At 39.4% G+C, this 18,646-nt stretch overlaps 1 protein-coding gene across 1 annotated transcript; it reads right to left on the bottom strand.

Moving 5' to 3' along the window:
- Positions 1 to 4,656: 4,656 nt before the first annotated feature.
- LOC143039829 (serine/threonine-protein kinase pim-2-like) lies at positions 4,657 to 5,616 on the bottom strand. The gene has a single exon (XM_076210080.1). It carries the CDS (start codon positions 5,614 to 5,616, stop codon positions 4,657 to 4,659), a length of 960 nt encoding a protein of 319 aa, XP_076066195.1.
- Between the last annotated feature and the right edge of the window lie 13,030 nt (positions 5,617 to 18,646).

The raw sequence follows: 18,646 nt of genomic DNA, 5'->3' as shown, positions 1-18,646 counted from the left end.
TATGAATATCGCTGTATAACTGGGGGCTGCGCACCTCGTAATTCTTCATACATTGAATTCACGACATACCAACTGAGTAGACGGTTGTCCTTACATTTACAACAAGGAGCAATTAAACAACACCACCTCCAATACCACCAGGCTTTAATCGATAGGAAGACAATCGTGGATAACACTAGGATAGTTGCACACTGTGCCAAAATTAAGGAACTAAAAATGCTTGAAGCCATCCACATTAGGGAGAGAGCTCCAATTATTAATATTCAATGTAATATGATTTCTGCCATCCCGCTATTTAATTCTTCCACGAGATTTGGAGCCCAACAACAGCAACACCCACCTCCTTCCTCTCCCCCTCCCCCTCCTACACCTCACCAACCCCCACATGACCAGCGTGGTGACCCAGCGAGAAGACCTACCTTACCTGACTCCCCCCCTCTCCCTCCTCCTCCCCCTCCCCCTCCCCCTTCCCTTCCAAGACGTAGTGCCCGGCTACGTAACGGATCACGAACCATGCACCGTTCCCAAGCGGCCCATATTTAAACCCATGTTGTCTGTACACCATTGTCAATTGTGAATCATGTAGCTTTGAAAATTGTGACTTTTCTCTTGTAACTATTCTGAAGATGACTCCCTGAAGTCGAAACGTTAAATTAAATATGGAAGAATTTGGAAGGCTTGTATTTGCCCACCCTCCTGAAATGAGACCTACTGTGAGGAAAATTGAAAATCTCAGTAAGAAGATTAACCAGTGCCAAAATGCTGTCGTGTTTAACTCCGTGTGTGTGTATATATATATATATATATATATATATATATATATATATATATATATATATATATACATGTGTGTGTGTGTGTGTGTGTGTGTGTGTGTGTGTGTGTGTGTGTGTGTGTGTGTGTGTGTGTGTGTGTGTGTGTGTGAAAAGGCGGAGGAGGAGGGAGGAGAAGAGGAGAAGGATAAAAACAGGATGGGGGAGAAGGAGGAAGAGGAAGAAGAGGAGGACGTGTCATATATTCTCATGCAATTCTTTAACGTTCGTTGAATGAAACTGAAGATAAAAAATAACATTGTAATGGCCTTATGCCAATCACATAGCAACCCCAAAAATTAATAGATTTTTCTTCAGACATCCATAATAATACCTTTAAGCCCCACTGTCTGATAAATAATTAAGTATTAGATTATTTTATTTGTGATTTGAACCAAGTGAAGAACGGAAATTTTCTATGCAACATGACATTCATTCGCACGCGATAAGTGCTTATCTTTCATAAACGATATTTGTGAACAGCGACGTGTATTGTTAAAGAAAAAGCCATAACATAGTCAGACACCATTCTCAAGACGTCTGTACACTTGGAATCAACAATGACCTAAACGATAGTATAGCTCACAGTAAGTAATTATCTATGACCAATTGTCTTAGAGTACCATTGTTGTTAAGAATTATATAACATATTTTTGATGAAAATGTATTTTTTAAAAACAAAAATACTGTAATACATAAACATGTAGTTCATAAACAATTCCGTTGAAGCTATATTGACATTAAAATTACGTGATGTAATTTTTAGCACCATGAATAGTATAAGACAATTGTTCATTGACAATTTCGTTAAAACTTACATTAACATTAAAATTGCGTGACTTAGTATTTAACAAGAATACTGTAGTACAATTGTTCATAAATTATCCCGTAGTTACATTAATATTAAAATTACGTGATGTAGTATTTAACAACAAGAACACTGTAAGACAATTGCTTATAAATCCTCCCTTTAAAATTACATTAACATTAAAATCACGTGATGTAGTTTATAACAACAAGAATACTGTAGGACAATTGTTCATAAACAATTCCGTAGCTACATTAATATTAAAATTACATGATGTAGTATTTAACAACAAGAACACTGTCAGACAATTGCTCATAAATAATTCTGTCTCGGAGCCATATCTCGAGTCTCTCTGGTTGGCACTTTTTGCCACTTTGCATGACCTCATATCGTTCGTTTCCTCCCCGAAGTGAGGTGACCTGTTCTTGTTTCGACTTTAAATAGATCTTCGCTTTTTTCGATTTAAGAATACTGTAACTATGAACTCTTGAGGACTATTTCCAATTACTCTTCCGATTCTTCAGTCAACTACAAGAGGTCTTGGGAGAATATTGGTTGTCAAGTGACACGTGTATACAATGTGATGTCTATCAAACTCACATTCTTTTCCAGTTCCATCGTTATACGTCATCGCAGACGTAATATCTTGGCTGAACAAGGAAACGTGAAGAACGAACTTTAGTCCGCGACTGTAAGACGACATACCACGTTAGCCGACAGCTCAGCCTAACAAAACTACTTCCTCGTCCAAAAAATCGTAACTGCGTTCAAGTCTCGTTTACACGGGGCAAGATGAGAGGCAAGTCAAGTGTGCAAGTTGCTTGAATTGGAGAGGAAAGAGAGCAAGTACATGTTCACACAGGCCACTTGTCTCTTGCTTGAACTGGAAAGGAAAGTAAGCAAGTACATATTCACAAAGGCCACTTGTCTCTGACTTGTCCTGTGTGAACATGTACTTGCTCGTTTTCCTCTTCATTTCAAGTAACTTGCACACTTAACTTGCCTCTCAACTTGCCCTGTGTAAACGAGGGTAGACGGCTGTAAAGATCTTGACTACGGTAGTGACAGTCTTGCTTGTTGTCAGACACTTGTCCTGTGTGAACATGTACTTGCTCGTTTTCCTCTTCATTTCAAGTAACTTGCACACTTAACTTGACTCTCAACTTGCCTCGTGTAAACGAGGGTTAACAGTTGTAAACGTCTTGACTAGTGTCAGTCTTCATTGTTGTCAGAGTCACAACAATAATTGCTCTTTGAACAGAGACGACTAGCTTCACTTGTAAGTACTACGGTGGTGGTCTTCCTCAAAACTACAACAACCATCCCTCATTATGTCATACATTTACGATACGACTAAGACTACGAGGTCGCCAATGACTCATCCAGATCGTAATTCTACGACCAGAAACCTCTCCGCTGACCACGACTCGGCGAGAAAGACGCCAACGTCTGCGGCAGTAATTACGAGCGGAGTCGGCTTCGCAACAACATTCATCATTGAGCAATCAACCCAACACGAAAGACTCGAATAGAGGAAATGTCTCAAAATATCTCGTTTGGTTTCATTTGGCCGAGATTCATTGTTGATGAAGAAAGGAATGGAAGCCGGAATTAACCTTTGTATACTGCATCGCTTACGATCAATGTTATTGACAATATTCTTGTCCAACCTGCACCCTTATATGGCTCCAACAATATTATCGCTTACGATCAATGTTATTGACAATACTTTTGTCCAATCTGCATCCTTACACGACTCCAACAGTACTATCCCTACATTGTCAATAATATTGTGATCAATGTTATTGGCAATACTCTTGTCCACCCGCATCCTTACATGACTCCAACAGTGCTATCCCTACATTGTCAATAATATTGTGATCAATGTTATTGACAATACTCTTGTCCAACCCCCACCCTTACACGACTCCAACAGTACTATCTCTACATTGTCAATAATATTGTTCAATATAGGCTGTTGTTCAATATTATTGATCGTGCAGTGAAGAAAATGTACGAACATCATGAAAGATACAAAAGTATTGTTAACAATATTTAGTTTTTATAGGCCGATAGAACAAGATTAGTTATGTTGAAATTTGCCTCTACTAGTACAACAGTTGTATTTTCTTTAGATAGTGATCAAATTATAACAATGTAATTATAATTAGATGAATAATGATGCAAAAGAGAAATAAAATAAAACAAGAACATATAAAACGAGAGAAAACACAAAATCAGAAATGAAAAAGAAAAGGAAAATAAGAAATAATGAAAGAAAAGAAGAAAAGAGGGAAAGGAAAAAATGAAAAAGGAAAAAAATGCAAAGCATGACGTCAGAGCCAAGAAAAAAGTCGAAAGCAACAAGATTCAAATCGCCCCTCCCCCTTGTTCGACAACCGTCTCTATTGTAGGCGCAGACAACGAAGACGACTCGAAAGGCATCATCAACAGAATGGCATGCGTGGAGACGACTAAGGCGAAAAGACAAAGGTAAAGTCTACACTGACAGCTACACGGTATTCACCTTGGTCTTTGGATCACATGCTGGACTCGTGATCGACAGGGAAAGGGAATGATTACTGTAAAACCAACACAGACGGCGAAAAATGTATCATCAACAGAACGACATGCGTGGAGACGATTAAGGTGAAAAAGACAAATGACAAAGGCTCAAATGGCAGCTACACGGGGAAGGGAACGCATCGTCCACCATATTTTCCTGAGGGCCCGTTATAGGGCCCAAGAGTTTCGAGCCCATGATGATAAAGTTGCATCCTGCGGCACACACTATTGATTTTCCTCTGGATAACGCATAACGACGTTTTTATTCAGCTGAGGGGTCACCTCCCACCTCCATTTTTATATATATATTTTTTTTTAATCTTTTTTTCTTTTTAGTTTTTTATTTTCTTTTTATTGTCATTTTTTTCATTTTCTATTTCTATTTCTTATTTCTATTCTTATTTCTTATTCCTATATATATATTTTTTTTTTACTTTTTATAATTGTTTTATTATGTGACCCGTCGGAGGATCATTCGGACAGCTTTCCGTGCTTCCTCCTCTTCTTGTGACCTTCCGCGGGTCTTCGCCGGCGGTTCCCGTCATCATGGCGACGCCTCTTGCGCCCTTCGGCCTCCCTCGTCGACGCAGAGAGGTCCTCCTCTGCCAGGCGCTTCCTCTTGGCGTCGTGTCTCTTCGAGGACGACTTCTGGAGCCAAGGATGAGAGAGAATTCCCTCGACGGAAGGACGGTCCTCGGGGTCTCTGGCGAAGCACCTCGTCAGAAGCTCCCGACACAGCTCCGGGACTTCGTGACCGAACTTCGGTCTCGCCTTCTGGATGTCTCCGACGGTGCGGAAGGCGTCCCTGCGGCAGAGCATGTAGTAGAGAAGAGTCCCGAGGCTCCATACCGTAGCAGGGACGTGGAGGTACTCGCCCTCGAACAAGAACTCCGGGGGCCAATACATCTCGGTCCCCCCCGTGTCGGTGCCTCGATCTCCCTTCACGAACTCCCCGCACCCGAAGTCGATCAGCCTGATGTCGAGGGCTCTAGTCTCCCGGTCTCTGAAGACTAAGACATTCTCTGTCTTGATGTCTTTGTGGGAAACCCCCGCATCCAGGCATCCTTCGACCGTCCTTACCAGGAGCCTGAAGATCCTCCTGATGACTTTTTCTTTCAGGGGTCCGTGGGTCCTCAGGTAATCTTCAATGGTCATGGACCTAGAAACGCGTTCCATGACCATGAAGATGGTGTCCTCCGTGGTGATGCATTCCAGGAGCTTGATGACACCTGGAACGTGCTGCACCTTATACAGAAGGGCAGCTTCTTCGGGCACAAGGCGTCCTTCATGCTCGCTCCAGGTGTGCACCATATCGAGAGGCACCTTCTTGATGGCCACAGGTGTCTTGTCGCTCTTTCTTCTGGCGGCGTAGACGGAGGCGAAGCTGCCTTTCCCGAGCTTCGCAATCACTTTGTAGCCACTGAGTCGCATTCAAAAAGTTCTTCCCAAATGTTATTTACCGAAGGGGACTTATGTTGATGAGCCTGCGTTGAAAGTGCATCCTAGATATATACACTGTGTGGTGATTTGCACATACATACATACGTTCATACATATACTCATATTATTTACTATTTATCTGTTTGTTTATTATCTAACTATAACTATGCATTTATTTATGTATTTTATTTGTAATTAACATTATTATAGTTTTCATTTATTCATTTATTATTATTTTGATTTTTCCATCCGACCAAGATATGGACCAAAAGGTCTCCTGTCGGTATGCTCCGCCTTTGTAATCCTTTGCATACATACATTCATACATACATTCATTCAAACATACATACATTCATACATGCAAAGATGTGACCCTAAATATCTAAAACTATCTATTTGTCTCTATTTACTGCCACCTTCACCCCTTGTACACCTCATCACCTGATTTTTACAGTTACAAAGGATTACAAAGGCGCAGCATGCCGACAGGAGACATTTTGGTCCATATCTAAGTCGGATGCGAAAAAAATCATAATAATAATAAATTGATAAATAAAAACTATAATAACGTAAATAAAAAATAAAATACATAAATAAATGCATAGTTATAGTTAAATAATAAGTAAATAGTAAGTAATAATAAATTGACATATAACTAATAATAAATGAGAATCAAACAGACAAATGATAACAAAACAAAAACAAATAATACAAAATTAATTATAATCATTTCTCCACCACTTCTGCTTTGTAACGCAGAAATATACTACGTGCACTACCTTAATACTCTTCCACACAGCATCTCCTGTCAGCACGAGTCAGTCAGGACATCGTGTATATCCAGTAAACCAGATATGTGAGCTTCGTCATTTTCGGATGTGGAATTCCCTCTGTGTCATTAGAAAGGGCATTGCAAGTGAATTACTCATGATGGTTGTTTTCGAACCACTCAAGACACCAAGTTCCTCTCAGCTGAATAAAATTGCTTGGAATTAACCAGCAGAAAATAGTTAAAGACACTTACCCCCTTTGCCACAGTGCTATGTCACTTTATGGATATATATATATATATATATATATATATATATATATATATATATATATATATATATATATATATATATATATATATATTAGCGTATAGCAATGCTACTGCTCACGATGTGTATATATATATATATATATATATATATATATATATATATATGCGTGTGTGTGTGTGTGTGTGTGTGTGTGTGTGTGTGTGTGTGTGTGTGTGTGTGTGTGTGTGTGTGTATGTGCGTGTGTGTGTGTGTGTGTGTGTGTGTGTGTGTGTGTGTGTGTGTGTGTGTGTGTGTGTGTGTGTGAGAGAAAGGCGGAGGAGGAGGGAGGAGAAGAGGAGAAGGTTAAAAACAGGATGGGGGAGAAGGAGGAAGAGGAAGAAGAGGAGGACGGGGAAGAAGAAGAGGGAGAGAGAAGGAGATGGAAGGAAGAGCAGGAGAAAGAGGAAGGGGGAGGGGAAGAGGAGAAGGAGGGGGATGATAAGTAGTGGGAGAAGATGGAGAAGGAGGAGGAGGAGGAGGAGAAGGAGGAAGAGGAGGAGGAGGAATGTCCTGACAGGAATGCTACAGCGCACGGAAGAAAGCTAAATATAGACACATCGGTGGGAAGCGTTCGATTCACTCTGTGGAAAGCCGAGGGCAGGCGGGAGCACGAGGAGGAGGAGGAGGAAGAGGAAGAGGAAGATGAGGAGGAGCGATATCAAGAGGAGGTGGAGGAGGGAGAATGAGGAGAAGGAAGGAGGAAGAGGAGATGGAAGAAGAAAGAGAAATGAGGAAGAAAAAGGAAGGAAGGAAAAGGAGAGGGAGGAGGAGGAAGAGGAGGAGGTGGAGGGAAGATGAAGAGAAGGGGGAGGAGGAGAAAGAAGGAGGAATAGGAGATGGAAGAGGAAAGAGAAATGAAGAAGAAAAAGGAAGGAAGGAAAAGGAGAGGGAGGAGGAGAAAGAGGAGGAGGTGGAGGGAAGATGAAGAGAAGAGGGAGAGGAGGAGGAAGAGGAAGAAGGGATGAAGAAGAAAGAGGAGGAAGGAGAAAGAAGATTAGGGGAGCAAGACGAAAAGTGGATGTGGTGTAGGAAGGAAGGAAGGAAGGAAGGAAGGAAGGAAGGAAGGAAGGCAGGAAGGAGAAATGATCAATCGAATGAATGGATAACAAAGATGAGGAAATAGACGAAATCGTTTAATTAAAGTAACAGAAAAGACGGGAGATGATTAATTGGCGAAGGTCAGGGAGGAGATACGGGATAAGAGATAAGGATGTAAAAAGTTGAGACTGTCTAGGGAGGCAACTTGGATCAATTTGAAGCAGAGTATGGGTGTGCACTGGGACCATAAACGTACACACGCACTGCACACATGCACATACACACACACACACACACACACACAAACACACACAATTGATTAGCTGTCTGGTTGTATTGATCCAAAAATGTTATAGACTTGGATTCATCCTGTCCCCCAACCCATCCTTCCCAGAAAGGGTAGGGGAGGGGGGGGAGGGGGGCTTGATTGAGGAGATTGAGGAGAGGTCGGAACCATCCATCATACGACAGAACCTTGACATGCTGGGCCCCAGACTGACGAAAATAGAGTTGATTAATCAATTATTTCTTCTGGATACTTCATCAAAGGGTACAGGAAGAAGGCACGCAACCGAACGCATCTTAGTGTCTTTTCGAATTCATTTCAAGTTTGGATTACCCCTTTCTTTATTAACGGTATCGGTGTCGATGTCGTTGTGCTGTCGTTGTCGTTGTCACCGTCGTCGTCGTCGTCGTCGTCAGTCAATATAGATCGTTACCATCATCATCGCCGTTGTCGTCGTCGTCGTCATCGCCGTTATTTTCGTCTGTAGGTTATCATCATACAAAGGATTACAAAGGCGGAGCATACCGACAGGAGACCTTTAGGTCCATATCGTCGTCACTTACAGTCGGACAACCAATAGCCAAAGAGGTATCCAGTTGCATATTTGAGATCTTCAGCTGACTGCACCAAAGTGTCCTCAAGTCCCTTCAGGATTACGACATTATTTCTGAATCAATTGAGGAAAGACTTAAGAGATTGGACCTGACCACTTTGAAATATAGAAGGCTCAGGGGAGATATGATTAAAGTGTACAAGATTATGTATAATTACTACGATCAAGACACTGTACCAACGTTGATAAAACTTGAAGGTATCACCAGGACCCATGGTCTGAAACTCTACAAGATTAGGGCAGCAGGAAAAATGAGACAACAGCAGTTTTCTCTAAGGATTATATTACCGACACTTGGAATAGCCTGCCAAGTCAAATAGTGAATGCCCTTAGTGTGCACTCTTTCGAAAATTGCTTAGACAAATACTGGAAAAATCAGGAAGTGAAATTTAATTACGATACTGACCACAACACACAACCGGTTGACTTTGAAGTTGATACGGAAGATCGGGACATTGAGGTATAATGCACCCGCGTCCAGTGCATACATGAGGTTACATAAGGTAAGGTTGTCTGTTGTCGTCGAACGATTCTGTCATCTCACCTGAGGAGCGGACCCCGATTTGAATGACTTTTTGGCGGATCAAGACCCCATACCCAACCACCCACGCTTGGGTGTGACCTTGAACTGAATAAAATCACCTGACGTCAACGAAAAAATCTACGAAGTACCTTAATATTGAAGAAATGAAGAAGGGGACTTAGTACATATTGATGCCGAAGACAGAAATAATGTTATTCAAAAATTATAAAAGCAGAAGGATATTGAACCAAGTCACACTGCTGAGGTCACACAGTCTCCTCATTTTAGGAAACATCACTGGAAGAAGGAATTCGTATCCTGTCGCTGCAACTCTTGCCCTGGTCACGCGCGGGAGCTGGTAAAAAAAAAAAAAAAAAAAAAAAAAAAAAAAAAAATTTGTACAAATCGCTGGACGAGCAGGTTAGGGCGCCGTTACTTGCGGCAAAGGTCGAGCTGATGACGAATCGAACCCTGTTCGGGGCGAGTTGAACCAAGGGCACGGTTCATTAAATTCCACGCTACAAAGTCCACTGTAAGGGGCACCGTACTAGCCTCCCGATAGAGGGAAGTTTGTGACGTTAAACCAAATCACGAAAAAAAAGAAATGGATTCAGATTTTTTTCATTCCTCTTCACCGTTTTCAGATGATAAAATTCAAGCATAAAACGAGAACAAGTTTTAGCTCCTTATTTGGTTACAAACTGTGGCAGGAATTTGAAATTAAGGTTCCTTCACACTAGAGGCTGTTCTTACTACGGTCACCACCCGGTCCTAAATCATCTACACTCTCGCTACGTCAATTTTGAGCAGAATCGAAACTGGACCACGTCCATGCCGTCCTTGCAGTCCACACTGCGTCTTCACTACGTTCCCACTGCGTCCCCACTACGTTCCCACTGCGACCTCACCACGTCCCCACTGCGTCCTAACCACGTTCCCACTGCATCCTCACCACGTTCCCACTGCGTCCCCACCACGTTCCCACTGCGACCTCACCACGTCACCACTGCGTTCCCACTGCGTCCCCACTACGTTCCTACTGCGTCCCCACTGCGACCTCACCGCGTCCCCACTGCGTCCAAGCCGGTCCTCACTACGTCCTGGCAATTTTTGTAGGACGTGGTGAGTATGGGCTTTGGTGTGACTGCCCGACGTCTGGTCTCCTCCCGTAGATTATGGAGAGCCACCATCACGATCACGAGAAGGCGTACATGGCTACTAAGTTCTTGGTTGCCGTAACCATACGTTACCAGACGTGTTCCTCTAAGATAAATAAAATTGTCTGCTCTAAACCAGAATAAAATCACAAAAGATTGCTCTGTGCTTTGATAGGTTCAGTCACCTCACCGTCCCACCCGCACGCAGTGGGAATTGAGAAATTCCTTGGTAGGACAAAGCCCTGTGGAAAGCCGCTTTCATATGTCTGTTTTTATTTCAATTTTATTTTATCTTTTTATTTGTTTATTTCTTTATTTATCTCCATTTCATTTACTTATTTAATTTATTTAACTTTATTTGATTGTTTTTATTTATTTCTATATATATATATATATTTTTTCATTTTTTATTATTCATTGTCGGTGCTGACAGGCCATGCAAAAGCGTTTTTTTGTTGTTATTGATATCATCATTGTTATCGTTGTTATTGTTATCAATGTTGTTATTATATAACTTTATTTTTATACTGTTGTTATCGGTGGTGTTGTTATAACTATTGTTATTAGTGTTGTTATAACTAATACCTTTATTATCATTATCATCTATTTTTTTACTTTTATAATTATGATTATAGTTTACTTCTATCTTCTACCTTATTTTCACTTTTCTTATTTCCCAGTTTCTTTGCAAAACGATTTTAATATTCTTCTTTAAACCGTTTTCATTCATCTTCTAGATACCAAGATCCGTTTTGTTTCTGCCTGTTATTTCTTCTTCATGTACTGAATACTTAATACTATTTGCCAAGCGTTTGTTATCCGTCTAGTTCTTGTTTGCTTTGCATACAGAAAGCTTGTCGTCATGGGTCGACCATGCAAATTTCAATTCTTGGGTACATTTTCTGGCAGCGTTGTCGTACATTTGACACTTAAAGCATTACAAGGCAATGAGTGAAATCGTTTCTTCCATATAAGGTATATAACGTGTCTTCTTTATCGTATATATATATATATATGTATATGAATATATATATATATATATATATATATATATATATATATATATATATATATATATATATATATATATATATATATATATATTATATATATATATATATATATATATATATATATTATATATATATATATATATATATATATATATATTATATATATATATATATATATATATATATATATATATATATATATATATATATTAAAGACGCCATTTAACGTGTCTCCTTTATCATATATTATAAAAAAAAAAAAAAAAATAGATAGAGACGCCATTTTGTTTGAGTTTGGTCCTAAACTGAAAGAAATCATCTGTCAAGGACCCAACGCAATAACAGAATTCTTCTTCAAGAGGTCCTTTCCCGACCACTGCACTAACATAACTTTCTTTGATATACAGGATGTTTCAAAACTACATATAATTTTCTAAGAACTCATGTCTCAGGAAATAGAAACTATAGCATTTGTAGTTTCTTAGATATAAATATCTAGTGTGACATATACTTTTCAAACACCCTTAACTGTCAAAATCATCATGAATTTTGGAGTGTACGGACAACCACATGGCTAAAAAAAAAAAAAAAAAAAAAAAAAAAAAAAAATTACGTCACCTGAAGTAATCGGAGAAGAGACCACATGGTAAAGAATTTCATATCGTCGTCCTCCTACCCCTTCCCCTCACCCACCACCCTCCCAGGACCCGCGAGCAAGAAAACAAGTTGACACGTTTTCTTCGATGCAAATATATTAAAGTGTCTGTTCCGAGCGGCGCCATTAAGAAGATAAGGCGCCTCGCTTCAAAAATAACCGTTTATTCTGTAGCCTCTCATCACGTGACCCTTTTCAAAGAACGTTCTGTACACAGTTGGCTCCACTTCCAAGTAATCCAGCGTCTCATGAACAATGTTCCCTCTAATTTCTTACTGTGAGTGAGCGCAGAAATTTGTTTGTGTACAAATTTTGTCTTCTTTGCAAAGTATGTGTGCAGATTTTGCCTTCTTTGCAAAGTATGTGTGTGCAAATTTTTTCTTCTTCGCAAAGTATGTGTGTGCAGATTTTGTCTTCTTTGTAATGAGTGCAAATTTTGTCTTCTTTGCAAAGTATATATGTGCAGATTTTGCCTTCTTTGCAAAGTATGTGTGTGCAGATTTTGTCTTCTTTGCAATGTGTGCAAATTTTGTCTTCTTTGCAAAGTATGGGTGTGCAGATTTTGTCTTCTTTGCAATGTGTGCAAATTTTGCCTTCTTTGCAAAGTGTGTTTGCAAATTTTGCCTTCTTTGCAAAGTATGTGTTTGCAAATTTTGCCTTCTTTGCAAAGTGTGTTCAGATTTTGCCTTCTTTGCAAAGTATGTGTGTGCAGATTTTGTCTCCTTTGCAAAGTATGAGTGTGCAAATTTTGTCTTCTTTGCAAAGTGTGTGCAAATTTTGTCTTCTTTGCAAAGTATGTGTGTGCAGATTTTGTCTACTTTGCAAAGTGTGTGCAAATTTTGTCTTCTTTGCAAAGTATGTGTGTGCAAATTTTTTCTTCTTCGCAAAGTATGTGTGTGCAGAATTCATCTTCTTTGCAATGTGTGCAAATGTTGTCTTCTTTGCAATGTGTGTGCAAATTTTGTCTTCTTTGCAAAGTATGTGTGTGCAAATTTTGTCTTATTTGCAAAGTATGCAGATTTTGTCTTCTTTGCAAAGTATGTGTGTGCAAATTTTGTCTTCTTTGCAAAGTATGTACGCATACATGCAAGTCACTATACTGACCCCCGAACAAAGTCAAAACTACATATGAAATTATAAAATTGTACACTTACATTTCTAAGGTTCAGACATATTCTCAAAACAACATCTTTTTAAACTCGTTATAAAATCATACGATTAATTTCCTTAATTAAGAAAATTAATTTCATCTTGAAAACCTTGTGTGTGTATTTTTTCTTTTTCGCGCTTGTTGTAAAACATGTGTGCACGCGCACTCGGGGCACAGTCGTAGAGTTTCCGACTGCCAATACGGCGGTCCGGGTTCGAATCCCGCCCAGGGCTGAAATAATTTCAGTATCGCTGCGCTGCGGGTCGTCACTCCAACTCTCGTGAGCGGGGAGTTGGGTGTGTGTGTGCAAGTATAACGCCACAGCACTACCCATAGATTAGCTATATATGAGCTCGGAACTCTCTTCCGGGAGGGGAATAGCTGTCGATCACGAGTCCAACACGTGATCCAGGCCATGGTGAATCACCTGCGAACAGCTTAGAGCAGCGTTTCTCAACCAGGGTTCCGCGAAAGGTTATTGTAATAATGTAATATAGACATCATCCTATCTAACCTATCATTACGCCGAAAATAAAATGAGAAAGATATGGTATATGTGTTTATTTTCCGTAGGGGTTCCTTGAGACGTGAAATTTATTTTAAAGTTTACGCAAGGGTAAAAAGGTTGAGAAACGCTGGCTTAGAAGGAAAATTACTCTTTGCGTCTTCGAGGGAATCGGGGATCTCCCGTCCGTAGACTGGCCACGGGAGTGGATGTCTCACGATCTTGTCAACATACGCACGGTCATTGTTCCACTTGAATATCACAACAAAGTTATGTCGTAGCACATTTGTAAAATAATACTGATGACCCACTTTCAGAGAAGAATAAGCGAAAGTATGATCTGTATATTTAGTGATCGAAATTTAGTGATACTTATTCTTCTCCGAAAGTGGGTCATCAGTACCACTTGAATCTGTTTTCTGTAACTGTTTGAATTATATCATTTGGTGTAGTACGTGGAGGTGATGACAATTATCATCCAACTGGACACAGAAAGGGTGAAAGTAGACACCATATAAGGATGAGACCTTTGTTAAAAGTACAAAGTTACATTTGTTGAAACTTTTTCACGTATATGTACCGAAGGAAGGGGCCAATGTAGCCACTTGAGGTAAAACTGGCCAATTTCTTTGTGACATTCCTAATGATGACAGATAAATAGGGAAATAAAACCACCAAGTATATACTGTGTTTTGTATAATTCCTCCCTTTATTTATTTATTTATTTATTTATTTATTATTATTATTTTTTTTTTTGACAAACAGAATTAGATATGTGACCAAGACAATGGCCAGTTTTACTCCATGTGGATACTTTTGTGGCTACGGTACTTGGGAAAGCATTTTAAATCATCCTGAACACGGAAACTTCCGGCTTATCAGAGAAGATGTAACGTTTTCTTTCTTCGTGTCTGTCTTCGGGTCAGAATACGATGAAAATACTGATATTTACAATTCTGGATATGACGTACCTGTTGATAATCGAGAACGTGAAAATGAAGAAATTGAATTGTCCCTCAGATCATCTTATTTGACATTAGAAGAAATCTCTCATTCATTTACGCCAAAGAAACTACCTTGATTAAGCCTTCCCAGACCCGTTAGGTTCTGCTCTCTCAAACATTAAACGATTTTAGTTTTATTCAGAGAAACTTCCTGGACACAGAGTTAACACGCAATCTCAATTGATTCTTTGTGATGTAGTATTTGACTTGAAATTTTGTCCTGGGTAGATCGAAATGACTTTATTCGCCTCAAGAAAAAAAAAAAAAAAAACATCTAATCCAGCGGCGGCGCCAGGAATTTTTAGTTGGGGAGGGTAAGGCGGGGCTGAGCAAATTTTTTGGGGGGCTAATGGTAATATGATAATACACATATATTATCCTCATTTCAGAAGGGGAGGGGGTTAATGGTTGGGCTAGCACTGATGGCTGACAAATCTTTAGCCCTGGCAATTAAAAATTCCACTTGATAAAATTATTTCAATGAGTGTTTTAAATTTTCAATTTGCTCATTTCAGTTGGGGGGGGCTAATGGGGGGGCTGGCCACTTTTTTTGGGGGGCTAAAGCCCCCTCAAGCCCCCCCCCCTGGCGCCGCCACTGATCTAATCCCCTTCGAGCGTCTGTGGGTTTAGATACCATAAAGGAAACTGTGTATTCTCCTTTTCACAAACACACACACACTCTCTCTTCCTCTCTCTATTTCTCTCTCCCTCTCTCTCTCATTTCCCCTTTTTCTCTCCTCTTTATCTCTCTTTCTCTTCCTGTCTCTCTCTCTCTCTCTTTCTCTCCCTGCTTCTCTCTCTTGCTCTCCCTGCCTCTCTCTCTCTCCTTTCTTCCTCTCTACATTTCTCTTCTTTCTTTCTCTCTTTTCATCTCTCTTCTTTCCTTCTCTCTCTCTCTCTCTCCCTCATTCCCCGTCTCTCTCTCTCCCTCTCTCTCTCAGCCTTGCTGCGGAAAAGAACGGAGAATTCCGTGACCCCTTGTGGCACGTAGGTGTTGATTTTAGGGAGAGATAGAACGCAGCCCCCTTCCCTCGTGGTCTCCACACTTTCTCTTTTGGTGTCACGAGGGCGGCCAAGTTTGTGAAATTAATCATCGTTGCACGTAAATGCGAGGTGTAGTGTTCTGTAGCCAACACGTGTAATTTAAGTTATTATAATGAACATTTTTATCTATATTAATTAAAATTAGTCGAACGCATGTTCTAAGGGGTGACTATTGTTTATCCCGTACTCGGCGATCACGAGTCCTGAAGGGGTAATTACACGTGTTGGCTACAGAACACTACAGAGGTAGGGAGAACGGAGTCCTGTGACGCCTTCACTTACCGACCTACGGTACGTACAATAGGAAGGCCCAAAAGTAGCCACATTGGGGTAAAACTGTCTATTGTTTTTGTCACATACTTAATCATGTTTGTCAACAAAATAAAGGGAGGAATTATATTTAACACATAGTAGTTCTTGGTTCTATTTCCCTGTCTATCTGCCACCATTAGATAGGTCACAAAGATAATTAATTTCACGTAAATGTAGTGTGAGGTAGGAAGAATAGGGCCCTATAACGAGTTCACTTCCTACAGATGAACTTACTTTGTCAACTACGTTATTTGGTAAGTAAAGCACTTAGTCAACTTCTTCTACTCCTTTTACCCTTCAATCACGTTTCTCTTAAACACACTCCTGGACCCCGCTATGATCCTAGACCATGATTAACCAAAATGCTGATTATCAAAAAGTTTGTGCTGAAATAAAGCATTATTTTCTTGGGCAGTTCTCACACTGTATGTTCGGAAATCCCTGTTTCCAAGCTTTCCCAGATTGTCCTGAATATTTTTTTTTCAGTCATGACACGAAACCTCAGAGACAACCGCTTTATTTTTTTCAGTCATGACACAAAACCTTATGGACAACCGCTTTATTTTTTCACAGTCATGGACAAACGCTTTGTTCTTAGGTGGATTGTCCCGGATGAGAGACTTCTTGAAGGTGCTATTGTATCTAAAAACTACATCGACATCCAATTTCTTTAGGATCGTCGCAACACCGAGAAAGTTTTCATGATAAGAGAGAAGCAGTCTTAAGGTTGTTCTGATGGTTTAGCTCCTCCTTATCTACGGTATCGTGACACTAGTCAAGAAAAGTTGAAATATTCTCTCTACATTTTTTACCAATGCATATAATTATATATCTAACTATATGTATACGCACGCACACACACACACATATATATTGTATATTATATATACTGTATATATATAAAAAAGACATCCTAACAGGTTGTAAGAGGAGTAGGGGGAAACACACAACCTGAGCAAGGGATTTTATAAACTAAACTGTCGGTATTATTATTTTCCGCCTTTGTTTTATTGATGTCACCGAGTTTCTTTCCTGCGTCACACGAGATGCGGATATTTGGGTTCCTTAGTTCTTAGTGTGCAGGACAAATCAGATGTGGGAACTACTACGTATATTTTGTCGTTTGCGTTTTCTTTCTTGTTATTCTTTCTCTCCCTTACAGCTTTGGCTCTCTTCAAGGTGGACGAGAGAAGACCAGTGGGGAAGCCAAGCTTTCTGAAAGTCTCGGTGACGTGACGAAGTACATTATGTCGCGCCCAAAGCTAAAAAATTCTCATCATCACTGCACTGTGAATTGGCACTCCAATTTTGATGAGCAAGGAGCTGTGTGTGTGTGTGTGTGTGTGTGTGTGTGTGTGTGTGTGTGTGTGTGTGTGTGTGTGTGTGTGTGTGTGTGTGTGTGTGTATTGGTGTGTGTGTGTGTGTGTGTGTGTGTGTGTGTGTGTGTGTGTGTGTGTGTGTGTGTGTGTGTGTGTGTGTGTGTGTGTGCGTAAGATCACAGCATTACAATGCTAAACTCAAAATAGTTTCGACCAATATTGTTTCTAATACACACTAACCATACATCCCAATTTTGTTCGACAACAAATATAAAACCAGACTGAAATTTAATACAGAGTAAATAGCACACGGGGCGTCATTTATATATATATATATATATATATATATATATATATATATATATATATATATATATATATATATATATATATATATATATATATATATTTTTTTTTTTTTTTTTTTTTTTTTTTTTTATTTTTTTTTATCAATACATGTTTTCGGGTTGAACGAAGTCTGGAGACACCAATTCTTCTTCTTCAGAGATATATTCCGGTTCAAATTGATGGCCCGTGACTATGCCGTCCACTCCTTGTTCTTGGTTGATATTTAGGGAGTCGAAACTACTCTCAAAAGACGACGGAAACCTTTCAATATCAATGAATCAATCGTCGACTTCGCTACTTGATGACTGTTTATTGACATTGTACCCTGGTGACGTCATCAGCAAACTATGGCGCTGTATGCGGTGCTTTCGGATGCAAACTAACAGACGACAAATATTTTCGACAAAAAGTCCCTCAGAAACTACTTTTGAGATCAAGTGTTTGTTTTAAACATGGTCCTTGTGAAAATAGATGACATTACGAAAGAAAAAATGCAAAATTGTGCCACAGGGCGTGGCGGTTAACCTTTAAAGCCAGACTTTCTTTTATTCATTGAATTAGAGGCACCAGGGATTCTTCCCCTTAGGTAGAGGGGCGAAATGAAAAAATAATGATAACTGAATAAATAAATAAATTAATTAACTAATTGCACCCAATACATTTATCTACTAGGAAGTCATGTCAGGTCGGAGGAAAAAAAAAAAAAAAAAAAAAAAAAAAAAAAAATTATATATATATATATATATATATATATATATATATATATATATACACACACAAATATATAATTATATATATATATATATACATATATATATATATACATACATATATATAAATATATATATATATATATACACATATATATGTTTTATTTATACCTTCCCAGGCTTCTGTATAATGCACCAGGCTTTGCATCTTTTGTACAAACAGTAGACCTACAGTTTTTTTGTTTTGTTTTTTACTTTGATC

This window comes from Oratosquilla oratoria, chromosome 27, assembly GCF_046742065.1.
Source record: "Oratosquilla oratoria isolate Oo_2021 chromosome 27, ASM4674206v1, whole genome shotgun sequence".
Lineage (NCBI taxonomy): Eukaryota > Metazoa > Arthropoda > Malacostraca > Stomatopoda > Squillidae > Oratosquilla > Oratosquilla oratoria.
This window is presented reverse-complemented; position numbering and strand designations above follow the sequence as displayed.

Bases quoted from the DNA above. Each gene is read 5' to 3' on its own strand.
- LOC143039829 (XM_076210080.1), bottom strand. From the start codon at position 5,616: ATGCGACTCAGTGGCTACAAAGTGATTGCGAAGCTCGGGAAAGGCAGC.